The following is an 18,618-nucleotide window of genomic DNA, read 5'->3' on the forward strand; positions in this document are numbered from 1 at the left end:
GTGCCACCCTGTGGCCAGCTTCCACCATAGCAGCCCCAGGTCTGCAATTTCAGCCCCAGTACAATCCCTTAACTCCAAGGTCCAAAGTGATCCTTGAGATCTTCTTGCCCAGTGTCAGGGGTCCATTTCACAACTGGGGAAACTAGGTCACCCAGGTATCAGCAAAGGCTGAGTGGATACAGTAGGAAATAGTCCAACGGGTCTGAACAACAGCCAGGTCTTACAGCACCTAGAATGCTCAACTACTAAGAATTTCATCTCCAAGATAATAGGGAGCTTGAGAAGGTTCTTGAGCAAGGGTGTATGTGTGACTGATCAAATGTTCATTGTAGGACAATCACTCTGATATCAGTGTGCAAAATGGACTGAAGAACAAGGCAGGAAAGCCAGTTAAGCTGCCATGGTCCCAACCTATGGAGGAAGGACTAGAACTTCCTTTCATCCTAGTGAATCTGAACCCCAGAGAGGCAATCTTGGTTTCCCCATTCATGGAAAAAAAAAAAAATATTTAAAAAGGTCACTAAGAAGTTTGAATTAGAAATTGCGTGTATATTTCAAAGCACCTAATGGATGACTCAAAAAAGGTAATTCAGTGAGTGATCTAAGTCTGATTCTGATCCTAAACGTGCAAAGGCTGCCGTGCCCCCGCCAGAGCCGTGCCCCCGCCAGAGCCGTGCCCCCGCCAGAGCCGTCCCCTCCCCAGAGCCGTCCCCTCCCCAGGCCGGCACAGCTTCACAGCGGCCGAGCCCCCTCCCTTTCTCTCCTCTTCCCCTCCCCCACCACGCAGCCGCTGGGATGGGGAGGCAGCACACTCACGTAGCAGGAGGCTCTGAGCATCTCCTGCCTCCTCCCATATTAACTGCATTTGTATCTGGAACAGATGGGGTGTTGGGACTTCCCCACCCTCTACCATTTTTCACAGAGCATTGGTTCAGGAGAAAATCGTGTAATTAAAAGAGGAGAAATGCAAAACAATCCCCTTAGCGGACTTTACCATCTTCCCTCCCTTGTAAATCCATTAATGAACTGTAATTACAAAGACAAACCCCTTATTGAAACCTGGTAACCAATTCACTGGGGGGCCAAGAGACTCCTATTGTCAGCCACGACCTGAGGAAAGAAAGAAAAAAAAAAAAAAACCTAATTAGTTTAGCTCTGTTTATCTATACAAAAATTTAAAAAAAAAAAAAAAAAAAACACCAAAAATATCAGTTACAGAGTAACTTGCCGTCTGCCAAAACACTGCAGCTGCCCTGGGGAGATGCTGGTTTTCCTTCTTTCTGGGACTTGTTTATAACCTTCTGTTAATCAAACTGAAAGCAGAGAGATGGGGGGAAATTACACAGAAAGGGGGCAGACTGGCAAGGGGACTTGGAGTAGCTGTGAGCAGAATTGAGATGAGCAAGCCGCAAGAGTTTGGATTTGAAAGATCCCAGGATGCCAGCCCCTGCCTTCCTTGGAGCCTGAGACGTGGTCCTTTATGAGCTCACTCCCCACACCACCCCCATTCCCCCCATGCAGGGAAGAATGATGCGATCCACGGGAGCTGTTCCCGCAGGGGTTCCATGCGTCCCTGCCCACGCTAGTTGGGACTGTCCATTAGTTCTGCCTGCCCTGCTCCAGGCCCCTGCATCTCACAACCCCTCCTCCTTGAAGAACCACTGCTACCTACGGACTGTAGGCTCCTCCGGGCTCCTCTGTCCATAGAATTCTCCAGGCAAGAATTGTAAGAGTGGGTTGCCCTTTCCTCTTTCGGGGGAATCTTCCCCACCTAGGAATCGAACCCACATCTCTTACATCTCCTGCATTGGCAGGCGGGTTCTTTACCACTAGCGCCACCTGGGTAGCTCAGGTTTCTGGACCTAGAAAATCCCTTGCAGCCAACTCACCCATCACCGGGGAAAGCAGAGCCCCAAGCCTGGCCATTCACAGCCTTGTCTCCCCCTGGCCACAATAATTGTTCAAGGGTGAGCGGAGGACCCAGTCAGACCCAAGGGGACTGAACTATAGGAATGGCCACACACTTGGAGCTGGCAGAGGGTCAGTGCAGAACTGATGGGCTGTCTCCAGCCGGGGCCTGAGGCCGTGGAGGTGGAGAACAGAGTCAAGAGTGGAGAGAGACCGAGGCTTGACAACATTGCTGATCCCTGCACCTGACCCCCACCCCACCCCACCCCATCCCACCCCGTCCCACCCCCTGCAGCACCTTCAGCCACTGGATCCCACCGACTCCCTTCTCCAGCTTCAGCTGCTTGCTGCAGTTTCTGTCACTTGCCACCAGGAGCTCTAACACCCTCTTCTGCCCCAGGGTGCCTGTGGACCAGCCTTCCAGTGTTTGAGCTCCCTGCTTCTCCTGCCAGCTGTGTCTCACTCTCCTTCCAGGCATGGAATTCCTCAGGCAGGAATGTTGGAAACAGGAAGCAGTCCCCCTTCCCCACCCCAGCATAATGGCCCTATCCTGGGCACGCACCCTTCTTCATTTGTTGTTTTCATAGAAAACCCTGAGGCTGCAGGTCCCCAAGCCACCTCAGCTCAGCATGGACTGGGACCAAAGCCAGGCCTGACCATAATAGCGTCAGGCCCACTGGGTCTAGCCTCTGAGCTGTGGCCTCCCCCAGCCTTCGTTCTGGAAGCCCTCGCTGGCACTGGGTTCTGAGCATTCTCTATGGCTGGCCCCTTCTCCAACCCCAGTCTGTTGAGGAGGCCCTTACTCCCTGCCTGGCCCCCACCAGTCCCCACCTCTGGGGTCCGACCCTGCCCCCTCTGCCCTCCAAGGTCCAGCTTCAGACTCCTCCATGACCAGGTTTACCCTCAGCCAGACCGTGAGCCTGCTGACTGCCAGGGCTGAGGGTGTCGAGGGGGGAGATCACTGGGGTCTGCAGAGCAACTACTTGGCCTTGACATCTATTATCACAACCAGCAGAGCTCAGTATGGGCTGTTCTTGAGAAAAGCCTTGTCATCAGATAAACCAAGGAATCAGCTCTTCCACTGACTTGGACAAGTCTCATCACACGGAACACAGTCATACTGCCTCGGAGGGTCACTGCACAGATTCATCGGGGCCTCCAGCACCATCTTCAGAAGCAGTTTCTCAACTCTCCCTACAAGTTAAGCATTTGAACCAGCCCAGGTCTCACTGCCTCACCCCGACAGGCAGGTCAGCTGCCTGCACCCGACCCAGCTCAGGGATGTGACATGGATGTCTGGTCTGTGCCCATCCCAGCTGAGGTCTCTTCGCAGCCCACCTCACACTCCATCTGAGGATTTGTAAGAGAAACAGGAGTCCTACTGATAATTCATAAATCTGGTCCCTTTACCTCCTCACTTAAAACACTTCCATGGCTTCGCATCCCACCACAGATGGAGCCCTTGCCCAGTCTGGTCTTGGGCCCCATCCCTGCTCCTGACTGTCCCCCCTCCCCCAGGTAGAGCTGCATCCAGACCCTTGGAGGACCACGTGCCTTTCTGCCTCAGGGACCTTGCACGTGCTGTTCCCTCTTCTTGACATGCTCTTCTCCACCACCCCTCTCACCTTCCTCTTAAACCGCTTTCAGATCCATGCTCAAGTCCACCTCTTCCAGGACACCTCCCCACCCATGCATGACTTGACTGGACCATCCATTATGAGCCCCTGTGGCACACCCTGTATCAAAGAAACATTGCTTATCAAACAAACTTTATACATCTGCTTTAATTATTAAAGAAAAGGGTCTGTTGACCAGAAGTAAAGAAAGTACGTGTTAGTTGCTCAGTCATGTCAGACTCTTTGCAACCCCATGGACTATAGCCTGCCAGGCTCCTCTGTCCATGGGAGTCTCTAGGCAAGAATACTGGAGTGGGTTGCCATTTCCTCCTCCAGGGGATCTTCCTGATTCAGGGATCAAACCCACGTCTCCTGTGTCTCCTTGCATTGGCAGGTGAATTCTTTTCCACTGAGCCACCTGGGAAGCCATTTGGCCTTTGGGGATGCTTAGTAAATGTGGAAGGAAGGAGGGAGCAATCAGACAGGAACTGTCCCTGCAACCCCACAGCCTGCCTCACGGCTCCCTTCCTCCCCCGAGCCCCCCGCGCCTGCTCTGCTATATGTCGCTTTTCAGCTCCTCTCTCCCTCCCTACGCACCTCACTTTCCAGGCTTTCCCTGCAGTGCTTTCCCCTACAGGTCTAGCCCTCCCACTCCCCTCAAATCCCCCTCTGCTGCCTCCTCCAGGGATTCCTGCAGGGCTGGCCACACCCATACCAAGCCCTCTGTCGGCCTAGGTGATGACCGCTGGGAGAAGCGTGCTGTTGCCCTGCTTACTGTTGAGGAAGCTGACATCAGAGAAAGTAGGAGTTTGTTCAAGGCAAAGGGGTTGCAGGGGACTCACACCAGGGACGTGTGACTCCAAAGACAACCACCTGCCATCACCTCCCCGCGGGACATTTCCTGGAAACTCGTGGCCCGATACTTGGTCTCTGCCAGGCCAGAGAGGCTCCCCCTGGGTATTTTGCTATCTTCGTTTCTTTGATTTCATCAAGGAAGTGTCCACAGCTTTTGGTCTTTGAGTGCACACCACCTGCTTCCTTGGAGACTTCTCCTCATTTATTCCATGCTTCTGGATCATCTCTCCATCTAACAGATGAAGAACTAAGGCCCACAGGGAGACACGGTGACTTGTGCAGGTTCATATAGGCAGAAATAAGTGTGGCTGGAAGGTCATCCATGAACACGCCCTCGGTCTCTTTTGTTCTCTCTCTCTCTAGCACCCAGACAAGGGCCTGGCATTGGTGTGGTACAAGTTTGCCAAGTGACTGTGTGATGGCATGGCCACTGTTCCCAGAGGCCCCCAGGCTGGTACCACTCCCTGCCTGGCCTCCTGAGCCTTGGGCCTCAGGCTGTCGCTCACAGCAGAGGGAAGGCTGTGCTCGCCTTGGCTTCCTGCTGGGGCCAGAGGATGGGCACCTGCTAACATAACACAGAGGGGCCAAGCTCCCTGCTGAGGAGCAGAACGCTTGCAGGGAGCCACAGTGCACCCTCTGGGGTGGCTTCCCAGCAAGTGGCACAGCCCCTTGAGGCCAAGTGGCCACAGCATCTCAAGGGACATCAGTGCCAGATGGGAGCAAGGGAGGTGTTGAGGAGCTGACAGGTGTGGGTGTGTTCCTGAGGCCAGGAAACCACCCCCAGATGGCATCAGTGATGCCAGCTCCACTCTGGATGCAAAGTGTGGGTGGGCACCATACTGAATGCCTCCTATTTTTTCCTTATTCACATCCTGCAACCCCACCATGAGGCAAGGCTAGTAGTTTTCTTCCACGCTTGTAGCCTGCGGGACTCAGGTGAAAGGCTCCACCAAGTTAGCACGCAGCTGAGGAGCTAGAAGCCAGGATGCTCTAGTCACTTCCCAGAATTGAAAGTGGAGAACCAGAAGACCAAGGCCTCACACGGGCTAGGGGGAGATACAGGTGACGAGACAGCCGAGTCAGGGCTTTTGCATTGCATGAAACAGAAAGTGCTTTGACCATGTTTAACTTTGCTGAGGTTCACTGGGCATCTCATGCATGGCCAGGCAGAGAGCGTAGCCAGGCCCAAGTAGGGGGCCAGTGAGTGACCCCAAGTGGTAGATTAAAGATGGCCACAAATTCCTTGTCACTCTCCCTCCATGGAGAAGAAGTGAAGTTTATCTCTCCACCCTTGAACTTGAGCTAGCCTATAACTACTTTGACCAAGAAAATGTGGTGGAAGTCACACAGGGCCCATTTGGGCCTCAGAAACTTCTGGAAGCCCTGAGCTGCCATGTAAGAAGTCCAGCTCCCCTGCTGAAGAGCCCATTTGGAGAAAGCAAGGCCCTGAGACTACGTGGAGAGAGAGACAGACAAAGACAGGGACCCAGTCTGGCAACTGTCTCCACCGAGGCAGCAGTCACGTGAGCGGGCCACACCATACGTTCCAGCCTGGTGGGGACTCATCACTGCAGCCGCAGCCACCACCAGGTGGAGCAGAAGAACCACCCAACTGAGCCCAGGCAGTCACAGAGTCACACAATAACAGGTGGTTGCTTCAAGCCACTAAGGTGGCTTGTTGACTTGGAGTGGTTTGTTTTACAGCAAAGGGTCACTGAAACAGCCTTAGACTAGAAGGCCATCAGCAACTCAGCAAATGCTACTTTTTTCCCTCCTGAGGATGGCAACCACCAACCTCAGCCTTTCAGCACACCTGGAAGAAGAGAGTGCCCATTTCCAGCAGCAGCTGCCAGGTAACTAGGGTCCACACTTCCAAATTCCCAGAAGAGAGGCAGCAATTGGCCCAACTTGAGTCACGTGACCCCCTTTGACCAATTAGCTGAGTTCAGGAGGCAAGGTTATCCTGTATCCACATGACCCTGCTGCCCTGCCCCCATGGACGTGCTGGGGGTGGGTTGTGGAGATAATCTCAGAAGGCAGGAAGTATGGACTGAGCAATCATCACAGGGGCTGTAACAAGGAGCCTCTTCAGACAAGCAAAAACCCTCATCCAGAGATTGGCACAAAACAGGGCTTTGCCAGTTTGGCTATGCCAAGGGTGAAAGCTGTGCAAGGTTGTGTGACTTTCACATTGCTCTTAGAAGGTGGTGCTGTTTTACCAACACACAGGTTAGCTCCTGGGTGTTGCTGGTGGTGTTAGTTCTACCTCCTTGATCTTCCTTCTAAGGAAGATCTTTCAGGATGGTCTGAGCTTCTTATAAAAGCCTTTTACAAGCTCTCAAGTATGAGTCTAGTACTTGTGCTAAAGGTGCTCCATTAAACAAGAATGGGTTCCAAGCTCCCCTGGGGGAGGTAAGAGAATGAGACTCCAGAGGCACCTGGGACTGGGTCAGGGGGACATGGTCGTCAAAGACCTTCCTGGTACTGTCCCCAAGGCGGAGGCTGCAACTGTCTGTGCTGGGCGTGGGGCTGAGTCTGCTGACCGGAAGCAAGAGAGAAAATTCCAAGGAAGGTATGGTGCCGGGCAGAGGGCAGAGGGCCAGCCCGGGCTCAGGCTGCAACCCTGCTCATCACCAACCTCACACACACGCACTCACTCATCCCAGGGGCCCCTGGCAACCTAAACCTCTCAACCGGGGTAACAGGGCACCCTGCCCAACAGAAGAGACGGGACTGTGTCTTTCCCACAGCCCACCAGCTCCCCACCGCCTGACACGGGGCACAGACTCTTTGTGTGTTGCCTGAATGGATGATGGATGGATGGATGGATGGGTGTTCCTCTCTGGTGCCACTGCCCTTCTTCTCTGATGCCTTTTTCTCTTGATGTCTCAAAGTCCCAGATTCAAGAGCCCTGTCTCTCCAATGAGCAAGTCATCTCATCACCCAGACACTCAGGTTTCCCATCTGTAAAATGGGGATGACTCAAGTCTGTTCTGGGTAGGGTTGCTGGGAGGATGAACAGAGATCTCATCAATGAATCTGTAACTGAACAGTCAGGACAGACATGCGCAGCTTGGGGAGCGGTGGCCATCCTCCCTGCTGCCACCATTGCTGAGTTCCTCCGAGCAAAGTCATCGCCTGCCACCCCCACAAGCTCTTCCTCCTGCTGCCCAAATGACCACACGGCCACCAGCCTCATTCAGTGCTTACATTAAATCACATTTAATGGTTTTTCAAAAGGGAATAGAGAAACCAGAAAAGAAATTCACAGCACTCGCAAGTCAAGAAAGAGTGAACTGAAAAAAAACAGGAATATATTAAGCTTTTGATTAAAAAAAAATGCAAACGCAGTTCCTCCCACACTCACCCCTGCGTTCTCACTCATGTTCCTAGTCACATGCCTACCCTTGGGCATACACACACACACACACACACACACACACACACACACACATGCATGCTCTCCTGAACAGGCACACTCTCCCAGCACACACACTTAAACGCACACTGCCCCCAGGCTCGAAGGGTGAGAGAGGAGGAAGCCCAGTCCTGTCCTGGGATCCCACCTCCCAAACCCCTCTCGCTGAACTGGCAAAGCTAGACTACACTTGGGCTCCAGGGGACACACGCAGGGCTCCGTGAGCTGCACTGGGGACAGGAGGCCTTAGACGATTCTGTTCTCCAGGATGGCCAGCCGCTTACTCACAGCTTCCAGTGGACTGGGAGTTAAGGAGAGGCGAGGGCTGACCAGAGTAGAGCAGTGACGGGGTGGTACCTGCACTCGGGGCCCTGCTTCTAGGACTTTCTCTCATCCCTCCCCATAGCGGGTGCTTTCGCCAGTGTCAAAACTTACCCATCCACGGCCCTCAGGAGGGTGCTTTCCAAAACCAAGCCGACAGTTACGGTGGGTCTGGAAAGCCCAGCCCTGCCCAGGTGCAGGTTTAGGCCTGCTGGGTACCCGCCTAGTCCTGCCTGAGCCCAGGGAGCTGTGCGGGGTGCAGCCCCATCTGAGAGGAGTCTGGTGGGTAGGCAGGTCACCGAGTGCCTGAGAAAGCGGAGTTCATAGGCACCACGTTTTCCCGAGTGTGTCCAGGACTCCGTGTGTGTCCAGCTTCTAGCTCTTGGTTTCTGCCTCTCCTTCGTCAGTACCAAAGCCAGGGCCAGCCTCCCGGGCCAGGATCCAGCCCGTCTTCAGCAGGAGCCTGCCCGACCCCATCACACAAGGGGCAAGGCTCTCTCCTCCCCTCCACCACAGGGCCCTCTTGACCTCTTCCCCTCCTCGCAGAGGCTTCTGGGAAAGGATATGCTTCCGGGTCAGGGCCTGCAGCAGCCCCTCCACTTTGGTCTGGAATTTCACGATGGACTCGCAAGCACACGGGTCTTCCTCTGGGGTGGGCAGAAAGTGGGGAAAGGGAAAGGAGATGGTGAGTGACTGCCTGCCAGGGAGGCGGGCAGTCACTGCTCAGGGCCAGAACTGGAGTGCCTTCGTGGAGTGTGGGGCCTGGGAGATGCGAGAAGGCAGAGAGACATGTAGAGTTCCTGAGACAGAGCTCCCAGGAGTGATGGAGGGGGCAATCCCTGAATGTCTTCCTGACCCCTAAAAACCCTGATAAAGAACTCCAAAACAGCCTCCCCAGCGCTGGTCACCTACAATGTGCAGGACACTCTAGTTGGGGGCCCCGAGGTCATCTTGGTGACTCCTCACCACAACTCTTTGGGTTTGTTATTAATCCCATTTTACAAAAGAAGAACTCAAGAAGGAAAACAACTTACCCAGAGCCAGCAGCTAGTTAGTGTCAAAGCAAACATGCAAACCCAGGCCTGTCTGACTGGGGAATCTACACTCTTTACCACTGGGAACCAGGAGAGGAAGCAGGGTTCAAATCCTGGCTCCTCCAGTTACTCAGTTGTTCCATCCCTCTGGCCTTGGTTTTCCTGTCTCTAAAATGGGGATAACAATATTCCTACCAAATAGGATTAAATGATTTCACATTTGGAGAGCACTGAGAACAGTGCCGCTTGTGGAAGAGCATTCAGTACATGTTTGCTGGCTGTAAAAAATCAGACAGAGGAGAAGAGAAAAGTGAGAAAGCTGGCTCAAAGCTCGACATGCAAAAAATGAAGATCATGGCATCCATTCCCATCACTTCATGGCAAATGGGGAAACAATGGAAACAATGACAGACTTTATTTTCTTGGGCTCCAAAATCCCTGCAAATGGTGGCTGCAGCCATGAAATTAAAAGATGCTTGCTCCTTGGAAGAAAAGCTATGACCAACCTAGACAGCATATTAAAAAGCAGAGACATTATTTTGCTGACAAAGGTCCGTCTAGTCAAAACTATGGTTTTTCCAGTCATGTATACATTCCAGTCATGTATACATTCCAGTCATGTATGGATGTGAGAGCTGGACTATAAAGAAAGCTGAGCACTGAAGAACTGATGCTTTCGAACTGTGGTGTTAGAGAAAACTCTTGAGACCCTTAGACTGCAATGAGATCAAACCAGTCAACCCTCAAGGAAATCAGTCCTGAATATTCATTGGAAGGACTGCTGCTGAAGCTGAAACTGCAATATTTTGACCACTTGATGTGAAGAATTGACTCACTGGAAAAGACCCTGAGCTTGGGAAAGATTGAAGGTGGGAGGAGAAGCAGACAACAGAGGATGAGATGGTTGGATGGCATCACCAACTTGATGGACATGAGTTTGAGCAAACTCCAGGAGATGGTGAAGGACAGGGAAGCCTGGTGTGCTGCAGTCCGTGGGGTCGCAGAGTCGGACACAGCTGAGCAACTGAACTGAAAAGTCAGACTGGTCAGCCCTCCTCCCAATTCTGCCAAGTCATGATGCTATCCCAGCTCCTCTTTTCCCCACCCATATCTAGTCCGGGATGGTTACACAAACAGACACACACATGTATCGTCAGAGCCCCACCTACTCCTCCCTCCAGTGCCCTTTCTGGTCTCACTCACCCACACAGATCCTCTTCTGCAACTTCTTGCCAATCTGGTTGATGGTCTTGAAGTCAGCTGTGTAGAAATAGTGCTCTGCCACAGGCTCCGAGGCGATTTCCCTCAGCTCATCCTCCACGGCATTGCCCACACCCACAGCAAACATTTTAAAGCCTACCAAGAGGAACAAGGTGAATAATGGTGGCTATGGGGACAGGCAGCTTCCCTGATAGCTCAGTTGGCAAGGAATCTGCCTGCAATGCAGGAAACCCTGGTTCAATTCCTAGGTCAGGAAGATCCTCTGGAGAAGGGATAAGCTACCCACTCCAGTATTCTTGGGCTTCCTTTGTGGCTCAACTGGTAAAGAATCTGCCTGCAATGCAGGAGACCTGGGTTCGATCCCTGGATTGGGAAGATCCCCTGGAGAAGGGAAAGGCTACCCTCTCCAGTTATTCTGGCCTGTATAGTCTATGGGGTTGCAAAGAGTCAAACACAACTGAGTGACTTTCACTTCACTTTCACCATAGGGACAGGCGGCTGCTGCTGCTGCTGCTGCTGCTGCTGCTGCTGCTGCTGCTAAGTCGCGTCAGTCGTGTCTGACTCTGTGCAACCCCATAGACAGCAGCCCACCAGGCTCCCCCGTCCCTGGGATTCTCCAGGCAAGAACACTGGAGTGGGTTGCCATTTCCTTCTCCAATGCATGAAAATGAAAAGTGAAAGTGAAGTCGTGTCCGAGCCTCAGCGACCCCATGGACTGCAGCCCACTAGGCTCCTCCGTCCATGGGATTTTCCAGGCAAGAGTACTGGAGTGGGGTGCCATTGTCTGGGGAATGCCCAGGCAATCAAAACCAGTCACCTCCTGGTGGCAGATGCTGGAATCGCAGGCACAATGCCTGGGACAAAGACATTGAGGAAATCAACATTTACTGAGATGCTACCATACATCAGACTTGTACTGACTCCTTGTACTGAGAACTTTGTAATTTCATGTAAACCTTATAATATCCATCTACTGGTTGCTATTATTTTCATTTAATAGGTGATAAAGCTGAGACTCAGGATTGTCCCAAAGTGAGGTTGCCTGCCAACAGATGGTGTGCTCTTGGGATTATTCAACTGGAAAAGTTCCAAGCCTCACTTACCAAAAGACCATGAGAACTAGCCACTTACGCTTCTGGGGCTTCAGTTTTCTCATCAGTATAAGAAAGAGTTGGACAAACCTCATTTATATGGAACCTGGGTTTGGGCACTCATCAGAACAGACATTAAGCTAAACTGTAACTGAGTTGTTCCATGTGTACCCCTGACCATTGGTGGTGTTCACGGTCCCAGCAGCACCTACCAAGGTCCTTGGCTTTCTTGGCAGCATCATTAATGTAGTCCTGGCTCCGGCCATCAGTGAAGACAATGCCCACCTTCTGGGCACCAGGCCTAGCCCCGCTGGACACAGTGAAAGAATTGTCGATGAGGTACTTGAGGGCAGCCCCGGTCATGGTGCCCTTCTCCATGTAGGACATGTTCCGCACGGCTGCCTTGATGTCCTTCTTGGTGTGGAAGCGGCCCAAGGGGAACTCCTGGCGCACAGAGCTTGAGTACTGTACCAGCCCTACCTGGGCCAACTTGTCCGATACATCCAGCGTGTCCACAATGTGGTTGATGAACTTCTTCACCAGCTCAAAGTTCTCTGGCCGCACACTCTTGGACCCATCAATCAGGAAGACCAAGTCAGTAGCCAAACTGCCCCCGCCACTGTTGCAGACTGCAGAGGGTAGGAAGGCAGGGAGGTGAAGCTTAAGGACACAGTCATTCATCCCAGCCAGTGGCTGGGTACCCACCACACCCAACAGCTGTTCAGAAGATCATCCCATTTGGGCCTCAAAACTCCCTCTGGGAAGCCTAAGCTCCAGCATTGAAACTTGAAGCTCTAAACATGGTTAAATCACGCAGCTCAGAAGTAGTGGCACCAAGATGTGAGTTCAAGAGTATATAACTCCTTCCACCACACTAAACCCACCATCCACAGTGGCAGAAAGAGGAACAGAGAGAAGAGAACTGCAAACATCGAACTCTAGAAGACATCTCTTTCTTTTAAAGTGGAGGACAATTGCTTTACAATGTCGTGTTAGTTTCTGCTGTACAACAGCATGAATCAGCTATATGTATACACAAGCCTCTTGAGCCTCCCTCCCACCCACCCGCCATCCCACCCCTCTAGGCATCACAGGGCACTGAGCTGAGCTCCCTGTGCTCTGCAGCAGTTTGCCCTGCCTGCCTGCTCAGTCACTCAGTCGTGTCCAACTTTTTATGACCCCAGGGACTGTGCAGTCCGCCAGGCTCCTCTGTCCATGTGATTATCCTGGATAGAATACTAAAGGCGGTTGCCATTTCCCCCTCCAGGGGATCTTCCCAACCCAGGGATCAAAGCTGTGTCTCCTACAGTGCCTGTATTGGCAGGCAGATTCTTTACCACTGAGCCACCCAGGAAGCCACAGCAGCTTCCCACTAGCTATCTATCTGCTCTACACATGGGAGTGCATACATGCCAATACTACTCTCTCAGTTCATCCCACCCTCTCCTTCCCCCTCCGTGTCCACAAGTCCACAGAAGACATCTATTGCAGACTGGTCCAGAGGCAAGGAGCAGGCAGGCTCGGGTGGGCTTCCTGGGGACTGGCCAAGGCCCCATCCCCTCCCTGCCACCCTCCCCAGGCTGCCTGTGTCCGGCCCACTGACCGTTGCAGGTCTTGCCATCACTGTTCAGGCTGAAGCCCTCGCGGCAGGCACAGGCGTAGGAGCCCGGGGAGCTGACACACACCTGCTCACAGTCATGGTCGCCCGTGGCACACAGGTCTGACACCACTGCAGGGACGAGATGAGACAGAATCACACGGTCACTGGCCCTTGGCTATCTCAGCCAGGATGGCCCCTCATACACTCAGGGACACTCAGGCCCTCACCCGGGTGGGGTTCCAGACCCTCAACCCAGGCCAGCATCACTGCAGCCGGGCTGACATCCCTGGAGACGGTGGCATTGCTGATGATAAACTAAAGCTTCCTGCTGAAATGATATAGGCCACAGGGACAGGGCCTAAATCCCTCTTGTTCACTGTTGTATTCCAAATGACTAGAACAAAACATGCAGCAGTGAGCACAGCACACAGAAGACGCTCGACAAATATTTGTGAAATACCAGATTTGTGGTACTGTGCATTATGGCCTAGAATTCTCTCAGTTAGATTCAGGCTCTTCCTAGATCTGTTTTACACGTGGAGAAGAATCCTTGCACTGCCCCTCCACCCGGCTAAAGGTTCTGAACTTTCTCCACCCCAATGCCCAAGCCCCATCAGACCTTCCCACATCGCAGAAGACTCTGGCATCCCAACCCTCCACCCCCCACCACCACACACACACACATATACACACCCCGCAGCCAAATAGCACAGGCCCTCCCCATGTTCCCTGCCGGGACTCTTATCTCCAAAGGAAAAAAAAAAAATCCTCTTTTGAGCGGCACCTCCTCCCCAAGTCCCTCAACCTCGGACTGGGTGGGGATCAACCCAGATAAGGCCCTGGCCCCGCCCCCAATATGATCTCAATCTCAGTCCCCGCCCCTTATAGGCCGCCTCCTTCCCAGGCTCCGCCCCCAATGGTGCACTCTCAGCCCCGCCCCTGCCCTGGCCCCGCCCAGATACCCGATCGCCTCTCCCCAGTCTCCCTTCCTCCAGCACCGCCCCAAGCCTGGCCCATCGCCTGCCCCTTGCCGCCCGCGCACAGCAGAAGGCCTCCTGGAACTTCTTGGACAGCTTCTCGATGACGCTGTAGCTCTCCACATAGTCGACGTGCTCGTCCTGCGGCTCGCTGGCGATCTGCTGCAGCGTGGCCTTGTCCACGCGGCCCACGCCGATAGCGAACAGCTCGATGCCGCCGGCCCGGGCCCGCGCAGACACGTCCCTCACGCTGTCCTGGGGCCTCCCGTCCGTCACCACGATGACCACCTGCGACGCAGAGGAGGAATGTGCGAGGGCCTGGCCCCCCTCCCCACGCTGAGTGGGCCACTTGGTCCTCCAGCAGCAACCCCACCCCCCAACACCCCAGGACGGTTGACATAAGAGGAGATTGACCCGGAGGGGCGGAGTGGCAAGCCCCGGTCACACAGCTGTTCCGTGGCAGGTGGATATGACTGCCACCACCACCAATATCAGGCCCGGGAAAAAGAACTTGGATAGTGGAAGAGGAGAAAGGTTTCTTCTGAGTGAGAGGCGTGGCTAAGGTGCTCTTTCATCTGACTAGGGTTTCTGGGCGTCTTCTCCTCCATCAGACAGCTCTGTGACCTCTGAGGGCAGAGCCACCTCCACTCCTCAGCCTGGGGGTGTTGCGAGGGCAGGGCCAAACCTCTGTACTCAACTCCGTGCAGTTCTACCTTTTGGCCACCAGAGAGAGGCAGAAGCTAAAGAGTGGAAGTTTTTCCTCTCTTCTGCCCATCTTCCCTTGTATACCCTGGGAGAGAGGCGGTACCCATATAGATGCCCACGGAATGAAGGAAGATGCTGCCTTTTCTCCCTCTGTTCCCCAAGACACTAACTTCCTTAGGAAGAAAACACTTCTCCTCCCCCAAGTCCCCTGTGTGCTGGGAAAGGGCCACAGGAAGGGACCCTGGTGCCAAGCCTGGCCCTCACCCACCCCCTGTCCAGCCTGCCCTAAGTTGGGTCCTCCAGACTGCTCTGTAGGAGTCTGGGACTCAGCGTCCAGACCCGTGGCTGCTTTTCTGCTTCTGACCTGAGTCTGCGTCTGATTCCTGAGTCTCCTCCCTGGCCTGGATGCCTGACCCCCTGTCTTAGTGACCTGACACACCTGGGTTAGAAATACAGCTCACCTTCCTGAGCCCATGTTTCTTTATCTGGAGAAAGGGAGTGTGGTGAGGCCCCCTGAGATGATTCTTGATAAGAAGCCAGAGGGGGGCAGCAATATTTTTAGTATCCCTACCCTGGGTCCCCTGGGGAGCGGCCTGGTACAGTCTCCTCCCCTCCTGAGGCCAAGGCTTCTGGCCCTGAAAACCTAGCTGTATCTTTTCTTTGCTGTCGGCTGCCACGTTCCTGTGAGCCCGTACCTTGCTAATGTCGGGAGACCTGGGGCGACCACCCTCTGCATCGCTTAAGGCCTTGGTGATGGCAAACTGGATGGCCAGACCCGTCATGGTGCCCGTGGACAGCGGCTGGATGCGGCGCACGGCCTGCAGCAGCTCAGCCTTGGAGCTGTGGGCCCGCAGCGGGAACTCCTGCTTCACGGAGCTGGCGTAGTTGACCAGGCCCACGCGGGTGGCATTGGGCCCCACATCCAGTGACTCGATGACCTGGGACAGGAACACCTTCACTTTCTCAAACTCCACGGGCCGCACGCTGCGTGAGCTGTCAACGACGAACACCAGGTCGGTGGGCCGGGTCCGGCAGAGGTGCCCTGGGAGGGGGCAGAGGTCAGGAGGATAGAGCGGAAATACTTAAGACAAAGGAACAGGGCACCAGGGCCTACTTAGGTCTAGACCTGAGGCCTCAGGCAGAGTAGACCAGACATGAATCAGCCTGGCTGGGTGCTGCTGTCAGTATGGGGACACCCAGGCAAGCAACTTGCCAGAGGCCCCCAGCTCAGCCCATAGGAAAGACAGAGGTTCAAATGGCACCTTCACCTCTCTGAGCCTCAGTTTCCTGTCTGTACAATAGGCAGGCGATCCCTTCCTTACAGAAACCTTTGAGGACAAGCAAAAATATGTGTAAGGTGCCAGCTCAAGGTTGGGCATGTAGGGTTCTCAGAGGCAGCAAAGGAGAAGACAGCCTTCACATCTCAGGTTTCAGCCCAGAGTGTAAGCAAGGGATTCTCTTTGCCCTGCCTGGGCAGGAGGGAACTGAGGGTCAGCCTTCTAGCGGGCACAGCCTTAAAAACCAATGCAGCATCCGTCAACATGGGCTCTTTCATCTGAGCGTCAAAGAGAATCAGCAAAGTGCACCCAGTTTGCCCCAATCCCGCAGAGCCTGCTGGCTGGTATTTAAGAGCAGGAAAAATAGCAGGAGTTCCTCGCGGCCACCTTGGCAGTCTGACCAAGTGGGGCCCCAAGACACACCCCCAGGGAGCGACGTCTTTCCAGACAGCCTGGGAGGCAGCACCATGAGCTGGGAGGGACACCGAGCCCAAGTGAGGTAGACGGAGTCCGAGTCCCAGCTCTGTGGCCTTGGGCAGATCGTGGCAGCTTTGAAGCTTCACTTTTCTCATCTGCCTGGAGGGGAGGACAGGCTTAATGCTTGATGCTATCACTGGCCTGGCCCTGCAGCCCGTACAGAAGTCTGCACTCTGTCGCGCGCTAAATCTGGGCTACTCCCAAGCAGGGATGCGGGAAGAGTCAAGAAAGACAAGGTGTGTAGACAGTCCTATCTCCCAGCCATGGTGCCCCAGGCCCGGACATCAGAGGTCCTCAAGGGGCCTCAGAAATCACCTTGCAGCTTGGCTTCCTGGTCCCCACTTAGCTGAGGCTACAGATGGGTAAACTGAGGCCCAGAGATGGAGAGGGCATTGGCCACACCATGGGACAGTGGACCAGGAGCCACGAGGTTCTGAGGCTTGCTCACTCACTGTGTGGTTTTAGACAGGTCCTCCCCTCTCTGGCCTCAGTTTCCCCATCTGCACAGGAGGAGCTGGGCATGCTAGGACTCTGTCTTCACAGCTGAAACTCAGAGTGGTACAGCTCATGAAGAGCCCAGTCCAGAATATGCTGGAAGGGCTGGTGGAAGGGGGAATGTCATCTTGCACCCCCCCCCCCCAACCAGATCTGCAGTCATCAGAGAGTCGTGAGCTCAGCCCTGGGCCTGGTTGCAGCCCCAGGTGACAGAAGGCTGTGCCATCAGTGACCCAGAAGACCAAGGTCACTGCAGGATGCCTGGTCCCTGAGGACAGCCTGGGAGCTGTGAAGCCCAGAGACAGGCTCAGAGAAGCTGTCTCATGCCATGCCCCCTCCCCACAGAACAGTCAGGGTCAGCCCACCCTGGTCCCTGTGTTTGTCACCATCTCTGTCTGCTCCTGGGTCGGCCCTGTGGGGCACCCCTGCCTGCCCCCCAACCCCGCCCATGCTAGATACCATTTAGCCTCTGTCTGTCTCAGTGCCGGGTATCCCCCACCTCACATGCGGCCCCCTCACCTCTGGACAGGGGGGCGAGGCCAGGGGCGCATGGGGCCTGGGACAGCAGCAGCAGCAGGCCGCAGAGCACGAGGCGGGGGCCGCTGAGCGCCCTCATGGTTCTGGCACGCGGGCAGTAGCAGCACAGTTGTGGGGGCCAGTGGGGGCCAGGTCTTATCAACCTCGCTGCCTGCTGGCCCTGCCTCCCAGTCAGGCGGGCCCCCCACTAACGTGGGGTCAGCCCCCTTGGAGGGCGGGGCCAGGCTGAATGGAGGTGTGTGTGCCAGGGAGGGAGGGAAGGAGTCTCCCCGCCTGGGCTCCAGAGGCCCCTCCGACCACAAGGGCTCCTTTGCCTGCAGAAGCTACAGCTGGAATCCAGGAAATATCAGGTGGGTGGAGGGAGGCTCCTCTGGGGCCCAGAGCCTGCACTGGCCCGAAGCTGCCAGACTGAGCCCAGGTAAACCTGAGTCCAACAGCCTCACAGCCCAGCCCTGCCCGGCGCCCCCACCCACGCCAGCACTTCTCCCACCTCCAACTCCAGCCCCAGTTTCCCACCTCCAGCCTTGGCTGTCCTGCCTGCTGGCTCTCCACACACATCCTGCTCTCCATCCACGCCTGGATCTGAGTGCTCCTCAAGCCTTTGTCCACACAGGACCATCTGCCCATGTTGCCCCCGTCCTCCTGATCACTCTCTGCCTAACAATCTTTCAGAGTCATGTCGGAGCCAACAGGTACACGAGCCCCTCGTAGGAGCAGGGCGAGCTTCTGTGGTGGCTCAAATGGTAAAGGATTTGCTTACAATGCAGGAGACCTGGGTTCAATCCCTGGGTTGGGAAGACGCCCTAGCGAGGATGGGACAACCCACTCCAGTATTCTTGCCTGGAGAATCCCCATGGACAGAGGAGCCTGGTGGGCTATACAGTCTATGGGGTTGCAAAGAGTCAGAGACGACTGATCGACTGAGCACAGCACACTAGGAGCAAGGCAGTAGGGAAGACGGTTGAGAGCACAGACTTAGGGGCCAGATGACCTGGGTGTGCTCTCTACTTGCTGTGTGACTGTGAGCAGGTTGCTTCACCTCTCTGTGCCTCACCTGAAAGGTGGGGATGCTAATGGTGCCCACCT

General features: G+C 54.7%; 1 protein-coding gene across 1 annotated transcript; it reads right to left on the reverse strand.

The window, feature by feature from the left end:
- On the reverse strand, positions 7,740–17,653 carry MATN1 (matrilin 1, cartilage matrix protein). The gene is made up of 8 exons (XM_018067174.1): positions 17,515–17,653; positions 15,442–15,788; positions 14,107–14,329; positions 13,068–13,193; positions 11,677–12,093; positions 10,356–10,508; positions 8,685–8,765; positions 7,740–8,093 (listed from the first exon to the last, which is right to left on the reverse strand). The coding sequence occupies exons 1-8, from the start codon at positions 17,609–17,611 to the stop codon at positions 8,044–8,046; spliced, it is 1,494 nt and encodes a 497-aa protein (XP_017922663.1). The 5' UTR covers positions 17,612–17,653; the 3' UTR covers positions 7,740–8,043.

The sequence above is a fragment of the Capra hircus genome, chromosome 2, assembly GCF_001704415.2.
Source record: "Capra hircus breed San Clemente chromosome 2, ASM170441v1, whole genome shotgun sequence".
Lineage (NCBI taxonomy): Eukaryota > Metazoa > Chordata > Mammalia > Artiodactyla > Bovidae > Capra > Capra hircus.

What these genes read in the sequence shown, in the direction of transcription:
- MATN1 (XM_018067174.1), bottom strand. Translation starts at nt 17,611, where the DNA reads ATGAGGGCGCTCAGCGGCCCCCGCCTCGTGCTCTGCGGCCTGCTGCTG. An exon ending in GCAGAAGAGGATCTGTGTGG is followed by an intron (nt 8,766 to 10,355) that starts GTGAGTGAGACC and finishes TGCCCACCCCAG; the next exon opens with AGGAAGACCCGTGTGCTTGC. An exon ending in GCAGGCCCTGACCCGGAAGC is followed by an intron (nt 8,094 to 8,684) that starts ATATCCTTTCCC and finishes CTCCCAGTCCAC; the next exon opens with TGGAAGCTGTGAGTAAGCGG.